The sequence below is a fragment of the Apostichopus japonicus genome, chromosome 22 (genome assembly GCF_037975245.1).
Source record: "Apostichopus japonicus isolate 1M-3 chromosome 22, ASM3797524v1, whole genome shotgun sequence".
NCBI classification, from domain to species: Eukaryota; Metazoa; Echinodermata; class Holothuroidea; order Aspidochirotida; family Stichopodidae; genus Apostichopus; species Apostichopus japonicus.
The window spans coordinates 18306866-18324431 of record NC_092582.1 but is presented as its reverse complement, the minus strand read 5'-3'; the positions used below and the strand labels follow the sequence as shown (position 1 = coordinate 18324431).

The following is a 17566-nucleotide window of genomic DNA, read 5'->3' as shown; positions in this document are numbered from 1 at the left end:
AACAATGCATCAAACTTTGTCATATTAATTGCAACAGAGAAAACTCTGTCTCGCTTTTCACTTACACAGAGTATTAGTAACTTTCAAACAAATGGTCAGGATATACCGCTTTAACTTACGACATCACTTTAAAACAAAACACCATTGCCAATTGGAAATCACGCACTATCAACTTAATAATAAAAGTTGTCCTGTCATTTTAAGTGAAGTTCTATTCTTCCGTAGTCTTGGTAACTCAACTGTTTCACCAATCACAGAACCTGATTACGACACAATAGCATTAGCCATTGCACGGCTGTCATACTTGGCAGATATCAACTTCATTTTAAAGCAATCTGGCCGTAATGAAACGGATTTCTCTTTTATTTATTTTACAGAATCCAAAATTTTTAAGGGCTAGGGGCAACAGCAATTCCCGACAGAGTTCTTGAGTGGCGTTTTTATATTGATGTATGTGCGCACGCATCAGCCTCCAGTATTTGTAATCAAAATTGATGATATCCCCACAGCTGTTTATGTAACTTTCAGAAGTCTCACAAGTTTGCATGAGAATCCATCTACTTTGGATGGTTTCAATTTCACAGAGAATCACGACTATCAGGGACAGTATAGAGTTAGGGTAGTATATATAGGCTATGCCTTAGACAGAGGGCTATATATCTTTATCTATATATCTATAGATCTATAATACTTATTGTATATACGTATACATACTTTGATATGAAGATATCCGACGTAAACTCCACTATATAGAATGTTATAACAACTAAGTCCCTTGTCAAGAGTGTATAGTAAATAATATCTATTTAAATTAAAAGAGTGATTGGAATGTTTGATTTTGCAGAGCTTTCCAGCAAAACTAGCTCTTCTTCTGTGTCTGATCACAGAATAGTAACAAGGAGTAGCAGGAATTGAAACTTTTTATAGGAGACGACTTTTGGCTATGACGTCAATGCGACCTACTTAGTTCTGCGATGGATTAGCATATATCTGTCTGTCTGTCTGTCTGTCTGTCTGTCTGTCTGTGTGTCTGTCTGTCTATCTGTCTATCTATCTATATATATTTATATAGATATATCTATATATAACAAAGATTCAGATGTTCATTTCCTGTTGCAAAAGTGCTCAATACATAAAAGTAGAGCAAGTACATAATATAGTCTAATATGTCTAATATGTCTAATATAGTAACTAACAGCATGTTGTTACTCAAGTTTCACGCCTGCATTGTGCGGCGATCACCAGACAACTGGACATGAACATTGGTGTATGTGACCTTAACATGTTATTTCTTTCTAGCACTGTCGGGCGCTTTGTTGACATGGCGACACCTTGAGATGAGCTCTGTTTTTTTGTTTATATAATGTATATGTATAAATCTATATTTAACATGTCAACATCAACATAGAAAGCTATTTTAAGGCATTAGAATAATAAACTAAAGAATCAAAGAGTTTCCATTTCACAAAGAACAAGAGAGAAACTAAAACCAAATTGTTTAATCTCCATTGTAATTGTTAATTGTTAATTGCTTCGCACTATTGGAGTGCTTATCTTGATCTAATTCTTCTATATATATATCTAAATAAATAAATAAATCTATATATATATATATATATATATATATATATATATATGTATATATATGTATATGTATATATATATATATATATATATATATATATATATATATATAAATAAATATATATCACACATAATGGTGGCCAATATTCACAAAGAGTGCTCTATGCCAAGGCAGAGCTAGAATATCACATAATATACTTAACTAAAATATCATGATACTGCTACTCGGAGTCTCACAGGTACGGCTCGCGTACCGAGTTGCCTGATGATCGCTACACGAGCCGTACCTGTGAAACTCTGAGTAGCAGTATGATGGTATTTTAGTTAAGTATATTATGTGATATATATATATATATATGTTGAGACTAGTGGAACACTAGTAGTTGTAACTCAGAGTTTCACGGGTTGAGCGATCATCAGATCACCAGATCATCAGACAGCTGATCAGTTGTCTGATGATCGTTCAATGCTTGAAACTCTGAGTTACAACTACTAGTGTTCCACTAGTCTCAACATATATTCCGCTCTGTCCACCGAACATAGAGCACTCTGCGCCAAGATAGACGCCAACCAACCAACTCTATATATATATATATATATATATATATTTATATAAATAAATATTTATATGCGGACACCCTAACCACTATGCTATGGACACTGATTGTATGTCCAGAGGTTCAAAACCATTAAGGAAGGTCGTAATTCCACAGTAGGCGTTTGTCACCTGTATTGAACAATACTAGTTCTGTTTTGGTGACATATATGCCTTACTCTAGAGATCGAACACGAAAGCAGCTAGGAGTTGGATACTGTACTTAAACAGTAGTAAACTATAGAAACATAGTGGAATGTCATTTTTTAGTCCTATTCAACTGAACAAACAGACTAATGCTACATGGTGGTAAAGTGTATAATATTGTTAGCAGTGGCAATGGAAATATGTACCAGGGTCCTAAATGAAACCAATGTGTTTCAATTCACTAGCTACTGTACCATCTGGTTAACAACAATCTACTGCCCTCAGTATTAAAGATGTCTGCTCTGGATAATGAGAGTCATGAAGGGTAACATATTTCCAACATACATGTTAAGGCAGTCATCTAGTCTACATTTACATGATTCTAACTCACTGTTTTCTTCAGATTTAAGGCAAGGTTTTTGCAGTGAGTTGGTGTTATGTTTGTGTACCATTTGATACTTTAAATCCCATGACAATGCCAGTTCATTAAGACTGACTAGTCAAGTTACATTTCAAAAGATGAAGAGAATGGGAAGTTTTTTTTTGTTGAAAAGTTTTGCATTGCTTACTGCATACGATTAGTATCGTATTAAATTGTTGAAATTTTACATTCTCTACATGAGAACTGATTGGATCTCTGAAGCACTCTGGGTGGTAGAATTAGAAGGGGGGTCATTAACCGGCGGGGTCCAGTCATAGAGGGGCTAGAGGGGCGTAGAGTGATAAATGGTTACAGGTTCACCCTAGACATGCTACAGAGTGCTGAGGTTGTGAGGAGACAGGTAGATGAGAAGGAAGTAATTTCAGTAAATATTTGATAATTTATGTTCATGTAGTGAATCAAAACAATTGAAGAGTATGTGTCAACATTTGAACGATTGCAATCTTACTTCATGTATTGATCATTAGCTTAGGACAAAATTATATTTTAACTGGCCAAGAAACTCAAAATGTTGCTGTAAAAACTATGCATTCTCGTACAGAAACTCACCAGCCATATCACAGGTCTATGAACTAGTGGTAAGGCTCTTCATTTGTATGTAGTATACTGTATATACTGTACATGAAATACACACACATTGTTACGGTAAGTATAACGCAGAGCAATATACATTCCTCAATGTTGTCTAGTGATATATCTTCGCAACCTTAATCCCTTTCCACATACTCTGGGTGTGCGTTAGCGCATTCCACTACGTGTTAGCACTGCATAAACCTCATCCGCAGAGAGGTTCACTATGACAATACCTGATGGTAAAAGTACACACTTCTTCACACAATGACTTTGTTTAGGAGCATACTTACATATCTAATGCAGAGTCATTAAATTCATGTCGCTGCTCACTTCAACGATGCAACATTGATAACCCGGCATGTTTTTGTCACTTCATAAACTAGGAGGCGAGCTGCTTGTGACATATTCCGTCAGAAATCTTTATTCTTTAAACAACTCATTTCCACAACATGTAGAAGTAAAACAGTTCCATAAAGAAAAGCCATGTGTACTGCACACAAAAATAATAATAAAGAAAAGTAGAGAAATAAGATATGACTCATAATTGACAAATAAGGAGTCCTGTATTAGGAAAATAGATTTTCAAATGCAGTACTCCTCATTTGTCAATTATAATAATAATAATGATAACTTAGAGACTTATATAGCGCCAAATCAGTAGACAAAAGCCACTGCTCAAGGCGCTTTACAAAGAAAGCAGATTATGAGTCATATCTTATGTCTCTGCTCTTGTTTATCAACAATGTGTTTTCACAATGTACATTCAAAAGCATCAGTGGTGCTCTCTGTAGTATTCTGTACAATCGTAACATATCGTAACATATGTGGAATACGCTCTCACTGAAAGTTACAGAGAGAGTAAACCATGCCACCACAGCAGTAGAAATCACCGTGGTAGAGTGGTGTGGACTTAGGTCCGTAACAGGAAGGTCCGGGTTCGATTACTACCTTTGCCTCACGAGTCCCAAGAGGATGAAGCCCAGTCGTAAAGTGAGATATTTTATAATTTGATAATTTATTGTATATCTGTCATACCACATGCTACTACACATTCATATTTATATGCATTGTTGAGCCATAACCTATGAAGCATCTTTAAATGTACCTAATTCTGAAACTGATTACAACATACTAGACAATGGTTTTCAAATATATTATATATACATCAAATTTTACTTTATTACACAATTTACACTCAATTTGTCATAATTTACGAACACCATTCTACCCAAGTCTTTGAGAGCATTCTGCCGGGACTGTGTGCAGTACCAGACATTTAGCTTTTGACGAAAACCGATAAACATGCCCCCAATCGCTTCTGGTTCTAATTCATTAGTTCTTCAAATAGAAGGACAATTACTGAAGTTATTCAGCACATACCCCCAAGTGAAGCTGAACTACTCAAGAACATCCACAGTGGTATTGATTTTTGATGCTGAAATTCTCGGGTCAAAACGGTCTCATTAGTGAATAATATTTGATCGATAACTCCAGATTGTAATTAGCCATGAAAAGGCCCCCAAAAGACAGACTTTAACGTCCCTCAGGGTCTTCTTTATTTTTTATATCCATCTGTCTCTCGAGCGTTTGTTTGAATGTCCGTCGTGGTACAAATTTACAGATACAGAAATGCAACCTGGTCAGTTATATACAACAACCACAACTTTTAAAAGACATAAACAATTAAGTTTTAAAAAGGCAGATTTGATGTTTCAAACAAAGCTCACTGATGGGCTTTTATTCTTCTTCAATATTCGTACATTCTGCGGTAATTTTTTTTTTTAAGTTTCAATCATCTCTCTACGGAATGTCGTACTCTGGAGAAGCTTAATATTTTCATGCGCATTGTTTTTACCGTAGGATAATTTTTACGCTTGAATTGAGACTAATACAATTTCATTCTGACAAATCATATTTGCTTAACACTGTGGAGTTTTCTTTCATCAAAGCTTTATACTGTGCAAAATCAGACATGCTGGCTTATATCGAATATTTATATTCAGGTCAACTTGGCATAAGTATTTTACAGATAATGGACGAGTTGAGTTATTTACGGAGAGCATGGGGAAATAACAGAAGAACAAATCTGTGCAAAGAACGAACTGAAAAGTGGTAATTTCTCCGTGAACTACTCTATGAAACTTATACTAAGCCCCAAAAGAGACACACATCTGAAGGTCAAGAGTTGTCTATATAGATAATCTGTTCATTGCATTTAGGTATTGACCAATTACAGAACAACTTAACGAGTCCACCTGAGTTAATAATTGATCAAACTTATTGAAGAGACGATCATTATCCAACTAAACTTTAATTAGAACTTTAAATAGACTTGCAGCAAAATTTGACCAAACGAAACATTAAGACAAATTTCAGTGTCCCGGTAGTTCATGTTGATGACCAATCGTCAGTGAACAGAAGTGGAGAGTTACCAGGGCTATATAGTGATTAAATGGTTAAAACCAGTTCACAGATGAACAGTAGGAGAGGAGACAGGTAACTGGGAGAGAAAACTTAACTTCCCCATAACAATTACTGGTTATAAGGTAAATCAGAAAAGTGCATAAATAAACTGGAGACAGGTAAGAGAGGAGAAATTTAAGTAAATTACAAAAACCTTTCATAAAAATATATCTCCCTATGTAAACTAATCTGAACCGAACCGACCTGATCCGATCACATCTGAGTCGATCTACTATAATCTGATCCGATCCAATCTAAATCTAAGTCTAATTTTATCTCACCATCTAACCAACAGCAGTGTCAGTCGAACTGTAGCAGTGTTGTTCTGGTTTTACGATATCAAAATTTATAGAACATAAATTCAACGTGAAATTATCAATAATGAAGTAAAAATCACCAAAATATCTTTCTTACAACATTACATATTCAGATAGTAAATGATACATACACACAAGTACATGATGTTTTTGTCACTAACATGAATATTCAGATAGTAAACATTACAACACACAAGTACATGTTTTTGTCTCTAACATGAATATTCAGATAGTAAACATTACATACACACAAGTACATGATGTTTGTGTCTCTAATATGAATATTCAGATAGCAAACATTACATACACACAAGTACATGTTGTTTGTGTCTCTAATATGAATATTCAGATAGTAAACATTACATACACACAAATACATGATGTTTTCATCTCCAACATGAATATTCAGAAAGTAGATTTGTCTTTACTAACCTGTAGACTCTGAAGCCACTCCATTCTGCTATAATGGCTGTCGGCAGTAATTATATGTTCTTTACCATCACTCCTGCAATCCGAGAGAAAAGAAGAAACAGGGATCCAGTAAGTTAAAACATCAGCGATGACTAATGAATCACAATGATGCATAAAACATCACAACAGACGATATATAACTGTGATTTACGACAACATTCATTTTCAACTACGGTTGTGTGTTCAGATGGAAGTTAAATACAAAATTACAACTGCACAACATAAAGATATGTGTATAGGAGACACAGGCAAGAGAGGACTGAATCAAATATTAAAGGAACAAAGAATTCTTTGGAATTAAGTCAAACTTAAAAACCCATCCAAATGAATAGAATAGAATGGGTTAGCTGCCATTAAAAAGGGCACAATCAGTAAAAGGGTAGGGTCAGTCTCCATGATTTAACAATTATTCTCGATCAAATGATTAGTTCATTAAATAGTCAAAATTGTTGAGATGTTTTCTTGATTTTGAATACAGGTTGCTCCTTTAATGACATAACCAACCATATAAGGCAACATATAATGAATATTCACTACAACTGACATTTGTGAATATGTGATCAGGTCTTTCACACAAGGAAAAGTGAGTGTTCAGTTTCCTTAAGAGCTCATCAGTATTGGCAAACTTAGCACGCTTAAAAATTGTTCAAATTTTGAAAGGGAATTTTCTGAGAAGTTCCAACTCCCCAAATCATAGTCATCAGACAATTAGAAGACATGACTAGGAATGGAAAATATGCTATGACGGTGGCAAATATATATTCTCGTTAAAGTTTCAACATGAATAAACATTATTTGACTTTCTAGCATATTTGGAGGGCCAACTTACTAATGACCTTTAATTCCAAACACAATATTGCCATTTAGATGACATGGGATGCAATCATAAAAGGTCAGATTTAAATGAATATTTTGCCTTAGACCTGCTCAAACTAAGGAATATATTGTTTTGGTGATTATTTTCAAACATAGCAAGGGGAACTGTTTGAAGTTTTCGAGCATGTGAGATTTAATTTTACGGGCTACAATCCACAGGAAAATCGTACGACGCACAAGCAATTACATAAAATCCCTCTTCACCATCTTCCGTGAGTCGCTCCACTCGAGACAACAAAATCACACCTAATGAGAAATTAATCACTTTGGCTACAGCAGTTGAATCAATTGAAAGGTTAACATCTTCCATTTGATCCTGCGACTGTCTGCGAGAGGCAGACCCACAGAGCGAGCAAAATAGACAGAGAGAAGAAAAAAAAAGAAAGAAAAGAGCAAGTTTTCAAACAGCCCCAGACAAAACCTGAGGCATATCTCTCTCAGATTCTGTACCGCCCACACTCCTCTCAGCCTCCGGTCGGAAAATCACGGCAAATTATCCGAGCTGACAGAAATTTACTCCGTCCCTCTGCTCTTCTGCAACCCTGAGAACGTCATCGCTCTATTACTTGCATCACCGAGAGAGGAGAGGAGAGGAGATTCGCGAGAGCATTTGCTAATAACGGATTCTATCCCGGATCGATCCGAGCTATCAATTTACCTAAGACTTTGAATGCCTCGCTTTTTTTTTTCTGTTTGGAAAATGTGAGAGCTACATGAGCAGAAATTGCTGTCTTGATTTGGTTTTAAGGTGAGGAGTGTACAACATAGGATGACAAGATTAAAGAATAGCATATAGATATATGTGCATTCGAACTGAATGTGTGTATAGTCTCAAATGCCAAATTTTATGAGATAACTATATCACTGTAATACTCAGGGATGAGCCTGGGGTAAAATATAAATCACAGAGCTTTGCAAAAATTGCGGTATAGGCTCCAGTTTGCGTATGCTACAGTGTGTTAGGGTAATAGTTTTTGACCCAAAGGTAGAAAAGAAATAACGGATATTCCGCGAATTCGCGGAAAAAGCTCATGCCTGAATTCTGTATACACCACTTCCCCAACAGATTCGTTCAGGTTACAAGTGCAATGGGCTATGGGCAGGGTATAGGATGTACTGTACTATGTCACTGCAAAAACACCAAAACTAACTCGGTTTGATCGAGTTTTCAACAAGGATGACACTTTCACCTCTCGGATCAAATCATGGCCTTTCCCATCTACACCAACCTGCCAAAACTGGTAGCATTTTTGGTGAACTTGAAGCAAACAGGTGTGATGTCATAGTTGCACACTGACAGCAAAATGTTTTGCTTTGCTGATTTTTTTTTCTTTCACTCTATTGTTTTGCCCTTGGATTAGACAGGGTTCCAACTTAACTTAATAGGATGAGAAGTTATTGATCAACCAGTGACTGTAGTGTATTCATTACTGAGATGCATTGATAATGAACGTATTTATCTTTGACATTACACCACCCAGTAGTAAATGGGATATAACAGGTCTTGAATGCACAACACTGTTCACTCTTATACACAGTTGAGTGTGAGTGTTTTAGGCTATCAGAAGACAGCTGTAAGCAACTAAGGGAGGAAGTAAAAGTCAATTCCATTTTTTGTATTCTCTTTAGTATTTTTAGAGGCTAAAACTTTTTGTAAAAAGAAATTGTAATAGATTCATTTTGAGCATAACCTTCCCCACCCAGTCTCAAATATTGAGGTGAGTCATAGATCACACCACTTGAGCCCTAAGATTCAGGCAATACAAATAAGGCCGCTGGTTCCTCCTGCAATACTAATAAGGTCGCTGGTTCCTTCTGCAATACTAATAAGGCCGCTGGTTCCTTCTGCAATAATAATAAGGTCGCTGGTTCCTTCTACAATACTAATAAGGTCGCTGGTTCCTTCTGCAATACAAATAAGGCTGCTGGTTCCTTCTGCAATACAAGTAAGGCCGCTGGTTCCTTCTGCAATTCAAATAAGGTCGCTGGTTCCTTCTGCATAATAATAAGGTCGCTGGTTCCTTCTACAATACTAATAAGGTCGCTGGTTGCTTCTGCAATACAAAGAAGGCCGCTAGTTCCTTCTGCAATACTAATAAGGCCACTGGTTCCTTCTGCAATACTAATAAGGCCGCCGGTTCCTTCTGCAATACTAATAAGGCCGCTGGTTCCTACTGCAATACTAACTAGTTCCTTCTGCAATACAAATAAGGCCGCTAGTTCCTTCTTCAATGCAAATAAGGCCGCTGGTTCCTTCTGCCATACTAATGAGGCCGCTTGTTCCTTCTTGCATTCTGAAGTCTGAAACTATATTATGTACATGATAGCAGGCATAATTTCAATCACCCACTGTGATGAAAATATTACCGGACATTCATATGGACAAATGACCAACAGATGACCCCAACAAATCTGCAGTGGGTCTTAATTAAGAATAGACACTGGAGCATGGCTGACTTACTGACTTCCACTACAAGACTCTTTTACCAAACAACATGGGAATCATAAATAATCATATCATGTCTAGTTTTGAGTCTATACTGCAGCCACAGTTTTATACTTTTATACATCAAAAAGCAAACACTTAAATCCATGGGGATGTAGTTATCATGAGAAGTAACTTTGACTTCAATCTTCAATTATATCATTATATAAGACACCATGTCAAAAGAAAAGCTGCATCAGCTGCAGCATCCCCTGCAACAATGCTGAATCAATATCAATATACCAGAGATTATCTCTGCAGACCAGCATTGTCTATTGTATATATATAGAACTACACAGCACAAAGATATTGCATCCTACACAGCCTGGCTACAAGGAAGGCTGCAGCCCCCTCAGCATCCTGATTTGACACTTCTTTACTGAGACATAAACTGATTCTCACATTTTCCTTACTTTGGCTGGCAATATATACCCTTTAAATTAATCCATTCGTTCCCCGATCGATTGACAGTTTAATGAGCAAGTAATTAACGATTCAATTCAGTTCTCAACAGTTTGTGTCACTCAGACACATCTTCATTGTAATAGTATTTTTAGCAGGTTGAAAGCAATTTTGAAATTTTGAAAAAATGTTCTAGTTTTACTTTCTTATGTGCAGTCAAGCTTAAATAGTCCAACCAATGAGCTAATTCGCTGTGGGATTTCAGTTTCAGATAGCACCAAAAGAAAACTTAATTGATTTAAAAAGATGCTTTGAAGCTTAAATGTGAGGCTAACTTGGCAGTCGTGGCCAAAATAACACCGATATTTATCCTCCTTTCAAAAGGAGATGCCGAAACTATGACCCAGCAAAACGAGAATATCTCCCCAGTTTCATGCACGGTACATGAGAAATTCTTTACCTGCAACATACCCTCTTTCAAGTTAATGTAAAAAAAAATTAAAAATCTGAAAAATCCGAAACAAAGCAAATCCTCAAAAATAGTAGAGAACATTTGTTTAGCAAGCCTATATATATTGCTAATAATCTTTCTTCAATTTCAATGAATAATTTAGTTTTCTTGTTCCATTTGGGGTTAGTTGAATATCGTCTTCCCAAAGTCTCGAAATCTTATTTCTACCTTGTTGTATGCAAACCATTTTCAATTTGAATATGTTAACAGCCTGTCAGGGATCTGCATCTCAACGAGGTATTACCTCTAGTCTCTCTAGCCTTTCTGCATGAGATGCTCAATTGCTCGTTAGCGGGCGCATTTAATGAATGACCCAGGCTACTAAGGCTATTCCCCTGGGTCGGATACCTTAAATTCTTTCTGATATGCGGCATTAACCTTATACTGTGGAACCAATTGACAGGCTTGACTTGTTTTTATCTCTCTCTAGCTTTAAAGACAGAGAGAACAGAAGGTAACCTTGCAGAGGACGAGATGGAGAAGGATTAAAACGAAAGTTAGCTTACAGTGTTAGATAAATTTCGTTCGTGAGATTGACATCAATACGCAGACGTGTCAAATTATCGGGGCACAGTTAGACTCAAGTTTAAGGACTGATGTCGGGACTTATCATCGACACCTGGGATATACGTTAGATCAGTTTGCACGTTTTATGTGAATAGTTTTTAAGTGATGACTTCAGGAACAAAATAAAGTTTAATCTTTTGTTTGTATACCCTTCAAAAAAATGCTTTTCAGTTCAAGCTGTATTTACTACACCCCATTTTACTTTTGAGCAAACTCCCTTTGAGCATCGGAGGCTTATCAATCAGAGTGGCTGGACTACTTAGTCTATCACACAGACCATTCCTCAAATGGAACACTCACCAGGAGAAAACTGTTTGGCCTCAAATAACATGTTTACAAATTACAATGCATTACCAATTTGTCTAGGAGAAATCGGCACTGCTTGTCATTAAGGGGTGCTCTATAGACTGTTTTTAATATGAAGTTAATTGGAGTTTCTTTTTTTGATGTTGAGTCATAAGGACTATTAAACAATGTACCGATGAGGCAACTAGATGATCAATTTTAGCCTTAAAGGAGCATTCCATATCTTGAAAACCAGTTGTAGAGACATTATTAGCGTTCATAACTTTTCTCTTTGTCTTTTAAAGACTATAACATGTCAAGACTAATCATTGTGGCTAAAGTCATCCATGGAATGTAACACTGAAAGGAAACTAGCATTATTACCCCTACTACACCTGTTGTTAGAGAGATATGTTATTTAAAGCTGTATTCTCCATTGGTTTTGTACTTCAATGGACTATTTTTTACCAAGTCATGCAATATTTGTATACTACAGTATTGTATATTCCTTAAAACTTTTTAGAGATCTTATAACTGCTGCTTTTTACTAGCAAGTTAATAAAAAAATTATCCAATGCACAAAGTTTTGTTTGTGTCCCACAAACTTAACATAGGTCTACAGTAATAGGCCTAATCTATTTTTTTCCTCTAGATATTATCCATTTTGTAAATTGCTGCCTCATTTAAATGTTTCTGGTGCAAATTCATGACACAATTCACATCTATAGATGTCGTGAGAAATGATGTAATAAACTCATTTGCCAACTCCTGGTTAAGAATATCATCTTACATTATCCACTTATAATTAAATTTGCAGTCACATTTAATCACGGTGGAATTTGCTTGACTGAGTTACTCCTGAACAGGTTTCCAAACTTTGTGAATGTTAGATATGGAAGGAGGACGTGATGGGTGATGACCTGGAGGAGGGTCAAGGGGGCGCAGTGCTAAAATATTACCAGTTCTTCTAGGCTAGGTAGATGGGAAAGTGCAATAGTAGCGTCGAGACAGGTAAGAGAGGAGCGCAGTGAAGCTGCAGAACTGTTTTGCATAAACATACTTCATCATGGTCAATGTAAGACAATCAGCATGGATATCAAGTACATACCGTGTGACTATGTGTGGCTATGATGACTATGACTGTGTGACTATGATGTACAGTAGCACAGAGTCTTCATCAGGTCTTAGACTTACTACTAAGCAACATAATTCATTTGCTGGTTTTCTCTTTTGAAATCGTTAAGACAACCTACTGTAGCTCATCTTGTATTCATACTGTACACAAGTTTCTGGTTTGTGACTGGAGATCCTTTTAAACTGAAGGTATTTATGTTATACCTTTTCAATCTTTTTATTCACTGGAGCCAAAATGAGTATTATGAATCCCCATTTTTACAAATACCATACACCTTGAGTAATGTAGGCCACACTTACTACCATGTATAATTGTAGAAATCCCGACAGGCTTACCATGATTGCTTTGCATCAACTAAAATCCATGCCTCCAACCTATAACAAATAATTCCCAGCACCAACTGCGCAGGCCAATGCTACCTCTATGATAACGGTGTTCTCTCTCTTGTCATTTTAGTTTCCTTGGCTCATTTATAATACTAAAGGATATTCATCAAAGAGACAATAAAAGTCCTTGAATTTGCCAGCTACAACAACCTGAAGCCTGTAACAAGGGACAACTATGACGCAAACCGAGGTCCTTGCGGCGTGCGACGGCTAACCAAGTTTGTGACAACAAGGATAACACCTATTAAACTACGCCTGAAAACCTCAATATTTAGAAGAAAATGATGGTAGGTTTTAATTTTACTCCCTGTATATTATATATCTACACATTCATATACCTTTTCTTCTTTGTTCCTTCTGATTTGGTCAATTCCATTAGCTGGTAAAATATTGTTAATTAAACACTTACCTACAGACAGTAATTCAATTATTTTGCCATAACTATACTTCGGTGTGACTACATTTTTCCAGACATACTTGTAATGTATAAACAACTGCAAGACAAATTTGACTAATATGTCCTTGTTTCTTGTTTCTTCATTCCAGGTAAGCATCAGCAGTGTTCAGACTAAAAGAACATGTTACAAAAAAATATCTTTCCTACTTTAAAAATTTGTCAGCATCCCTAAATTCCAGGAGACTTCAATTGTCTCTGAACACATGGGCAGCGGGCAGCCACCGACTGTAAAGGTGGGTTAAATATGGTACGCAGGGCTACAAATGTTATCAATTTTGTGAAGCACAGTGCCTTAAATATATATGCTAAATGGAAACAGTCATGTAAGGAAAGGTGTACAGCTAATCCATTGTTACTAAACAGACAGATAAGGGAAATAAAACACAGAGTGAAGTAATCCTTTGTGTTACATGTTCTAACTGTTAGGATGTGGATCAAATAACTCATAGCTATGTGTTTAATGTGTCCAAAGCCCTACAGAAGAGGTGGATCCTGCAGTTCATAAACAGTATTAATTACATGTTCTAACTGTTACAATGTGGATCATAACTCATCGCTATGTGTCAAATGTTAAGCCCTACAGATCGAGGTGGATCCTGCACTTTATAAACAACATAAAATCAGTACTTCACAGGAACCTCAAAACTAACAGCGCATGGTTTGGATATCTTTAAGAGTGACAAACTTACCTGTTACCTCACAATCTCAGCACTGTACACACTTTATGGCCATTCAACCCCATCAATGCCCCCCCCCCCTATCATTATTCTACCACCCAAAGGGCATGGAACATTTTCGTTTTTTCGCATAGAAAAATTATCTGTTCGAATCTTACGGGACTGGTAGTAATCTACTAACTGAAGTGAATAGTGCATAACGTAAACTGCCGAGTACGGATTTTAAAATAAACAATATATCAACCTTTTGCGATAGATGTGTAATTTCACGACTGGCTGCACATGATAGATCCACCATTGCCCACGGTATATGAGTATAGAGGGGCTTAATCCCGGAAAAAACTTGCAATTATGTTCATTACCAAACACAAGGTAGTACTGTACCACCATTAACATCATATCACTTGCTTCATTACCTCTTCATATACTGTACTATACATGCGGTAAGACATCTCACTGTTACAAAACATCCATCAAACCAGCCGAGCCTAACGTGGTACTAACGTAGTACTTCCACAGTACTAGCAAGAATACAAGTTTTGTGCGAATGTATGTTTGTTGACATCACCCACGCACATACTGTTTCGATAGTAGCTGATATTCAAACATAATTGGTTCCAATTTTTGTAATTTCACTTGTCAGGAGAATTCTTAGCAGGTCGTTCAGGTGGGGTTACAAAAACTTTGCAACCTCACCTGAGGCCACAAATGACTCAACAGGTTTTAAGAGCAGACAGCCCGACCTTTGACCTTCCTCTATCAAGCCTGCTCAGCATGACCACTGTAGGCTACATGAGTCAAGAAGACAAAGAACTGTAATGTCAAATTTTCATGGAATGGGATGGATAATCAGCAAAACTTTTCTCACAGATTCCTGTGGTGACCTCTGCCCTATCAACTGTTTCAATACCAGCATTGAATCTTTTCAAAATATTCTTATTGATTGAGAAAGGAGAAAACATTTATTGCATGTGGGATTTTTTTTTGCTGTTTTTTTTTACTTTATAATGTAGAGCTAGCAATAAACCTGTTTGCATATAATGCCACAAATGGTCTTCATCAAGAACTGTGTAAGTATGTAGTCAGATTGCAGATCCTCTAAAAAGAAGGTTTGGATTCTTAACAAAACTTTTTCTTGTCTCCTTTAGTGCCCCAGAATCTTTGTGCGGTAGAATGAGTAAGGAGGGCAGTAGACCAGAATGAGCTGGTCATCAGGAGAGGACAGAGCTTGAAAGGGTTTACCAACACTTCTAGAATTTGGCAGACCAAGAGTGCTGTTGTTTTGAGGAGACAGGAGAGTAAAGTGTGGAGTAAATATGAAGTATTTATGGATTGACGAGCAGGATACATTCACTGGATGCTAGAGAACAGAAAATATAAATATACTCACGAAATGAGGAACTGTAGATTGTTCTCCAGGAGCAGGGTTATACAGGCGTCTTTGATATCGACACTGACGAGAGGTTGGTCAATTTCTGTTTGAGATTTGTACAAGACAATCTCGCAGCTGTTTTTATGGAGGACAAACCAATATCTCTTCTTCTTTAACCTCCCAAGGGCTGCAAGATAAATTTAAACTGTAATTTGAAAGCATCGAACAAACAACGGAATGGATAACCCAAAATGAGTATCTCAGTATTTCATACATTTCAACCTACAAAATGTTACATTTTCTGACTCTATAGCAAGGACAAACCAATATCTCTTCTTCTTTAACCTCCCAAGGGCTGCAAGATAAATTTAAACTGTAATTTGAAAGCATCGAACAAACAACGGAATGGATAACCCAAAATGAGTATCTCAGTATTTCATACATTTCAACCTACAAAATGTTACATTTTCTGACTCGATAGCAAGGATTCAATATCGCATTTCATGAAAATTTAAGATAATTACCTCACATAATTTATCTTTAATGAGTGGGTGATTAACCCAACCAACCTTGAACAAACTGGTCTATAAACTTCAGTAAATTAGTCCATGAATTTGTTAAAATGACGTCATATCACACAAATATCCTAAAACTTACCGGGTTTAAAATATTTACAAGTGAAGAGCTTACCTGTCTCCCCACAACCTTAGCACTCTCGCTGTATACCGTGTCCACAAACTTTTGCCACTTCTTTGGGATGGTAGGATGTGAAGGAGAGGCTTAATTACACTGGAAGTGGCCGGTAATACATTGTTTAAAGTTTACCAGTTCACTCTAGGAATGGTAGAGTGAGGGTGCTACGTTTGTGAGGAAACAGGTAAGCAATAAAACACAATCTATATGCAATGTACTCATTCTGCTTCTCCCAGCCTCCATTGTCACACCCAAAAAAAACCTTAAAAACTTTGCCCAAGAGAGGAATACAGTTAAAATATTTTACTTTGAATCAGAATCTGAAAACAAACAGTAGATCTGTTGTTGGATATAACCGATTTATGCAATACTAACTGTTACTCACACAAAGATAATTGTTACTATCACTTATTCAGGGTGCACTACAATACCAAACATGCCTTTCAAATGAACAAAGAAACTGAGAAAATTTGAGGTTTGCAAATTTTTATCCACTGATCACATATTGTAACCCAAGCAACCATTTTAAATAGCGAGTGACAGGAAGCATGGTCCACTGCCTAACTAAGAATAGAGAGACACCACTATTGTAAAACTGACATCACCAAATCTATACTTAACATACCATATAAACGGAAAACCTGCCTTTAATTTTTGGAGGAGGGGGCGGGATTTGTTTGATTTTACCTTTGTGTCACTTTGACCAAATCATGCACTACTACTCAATACATATAAATTCCAAAACTTACTGGTTTGGATATTTACGAGTGACGAGCTTACCTGTCTCCTCACAACCTTAGCACCTCATTCTACCGTGCCTATAAAGTCCTGGTAAATAAATAACACTGTGCGCCCTCTATGACCGGACCCCCCTTCCGGTCCCTCCTCCTTTCTCATGAGACCATTCCTAAAGAGTGGCCTCACGGACACGGGAGTGGGGGTGGCAAGGACTGGCCACCCCCAACGACTCCCGTCAAAGTAACTTCCCAAAGTGAACCCCTAACAAAAAAATTCACTGACGCCTTCCTAGCAGGGGGGAGTGTAACCCTCCCCGGCGCAGCGGGAAGGGGGGACACTCTCCTGAACCCTGCAGGCGTAACTACCCCTTAAACTAACAAGGAGCCTAAA

At 36.9% G+C, this 17566-nt stretch overlaps 1 protein-coding gene across 1 annotated transcript in view; it reads right to left on the bottom strand.

The window, feature by feature from the left end:
- Positions 1-17566, bottom strand: part of LOC139964293 (uncharacterized) — a 103916-nt gene that overhangs the window by 61264 nt on the left and 25086 nt on the right. The window contains exons 3-4 of the mRNA XM_071965782.1: positions 15764-15932; positions 6554-6626 (exon numbers count right to left, since the gene is read on the bottom strand). Coding sequence (XP_071821883.1) covers positions 6554-6626; positions 15764-15932 — 242 coding nt within the window. The remainder of the gene's footprint in view (positions 1-6553; positions 6627-15763; positions 15933-17566) is intronic.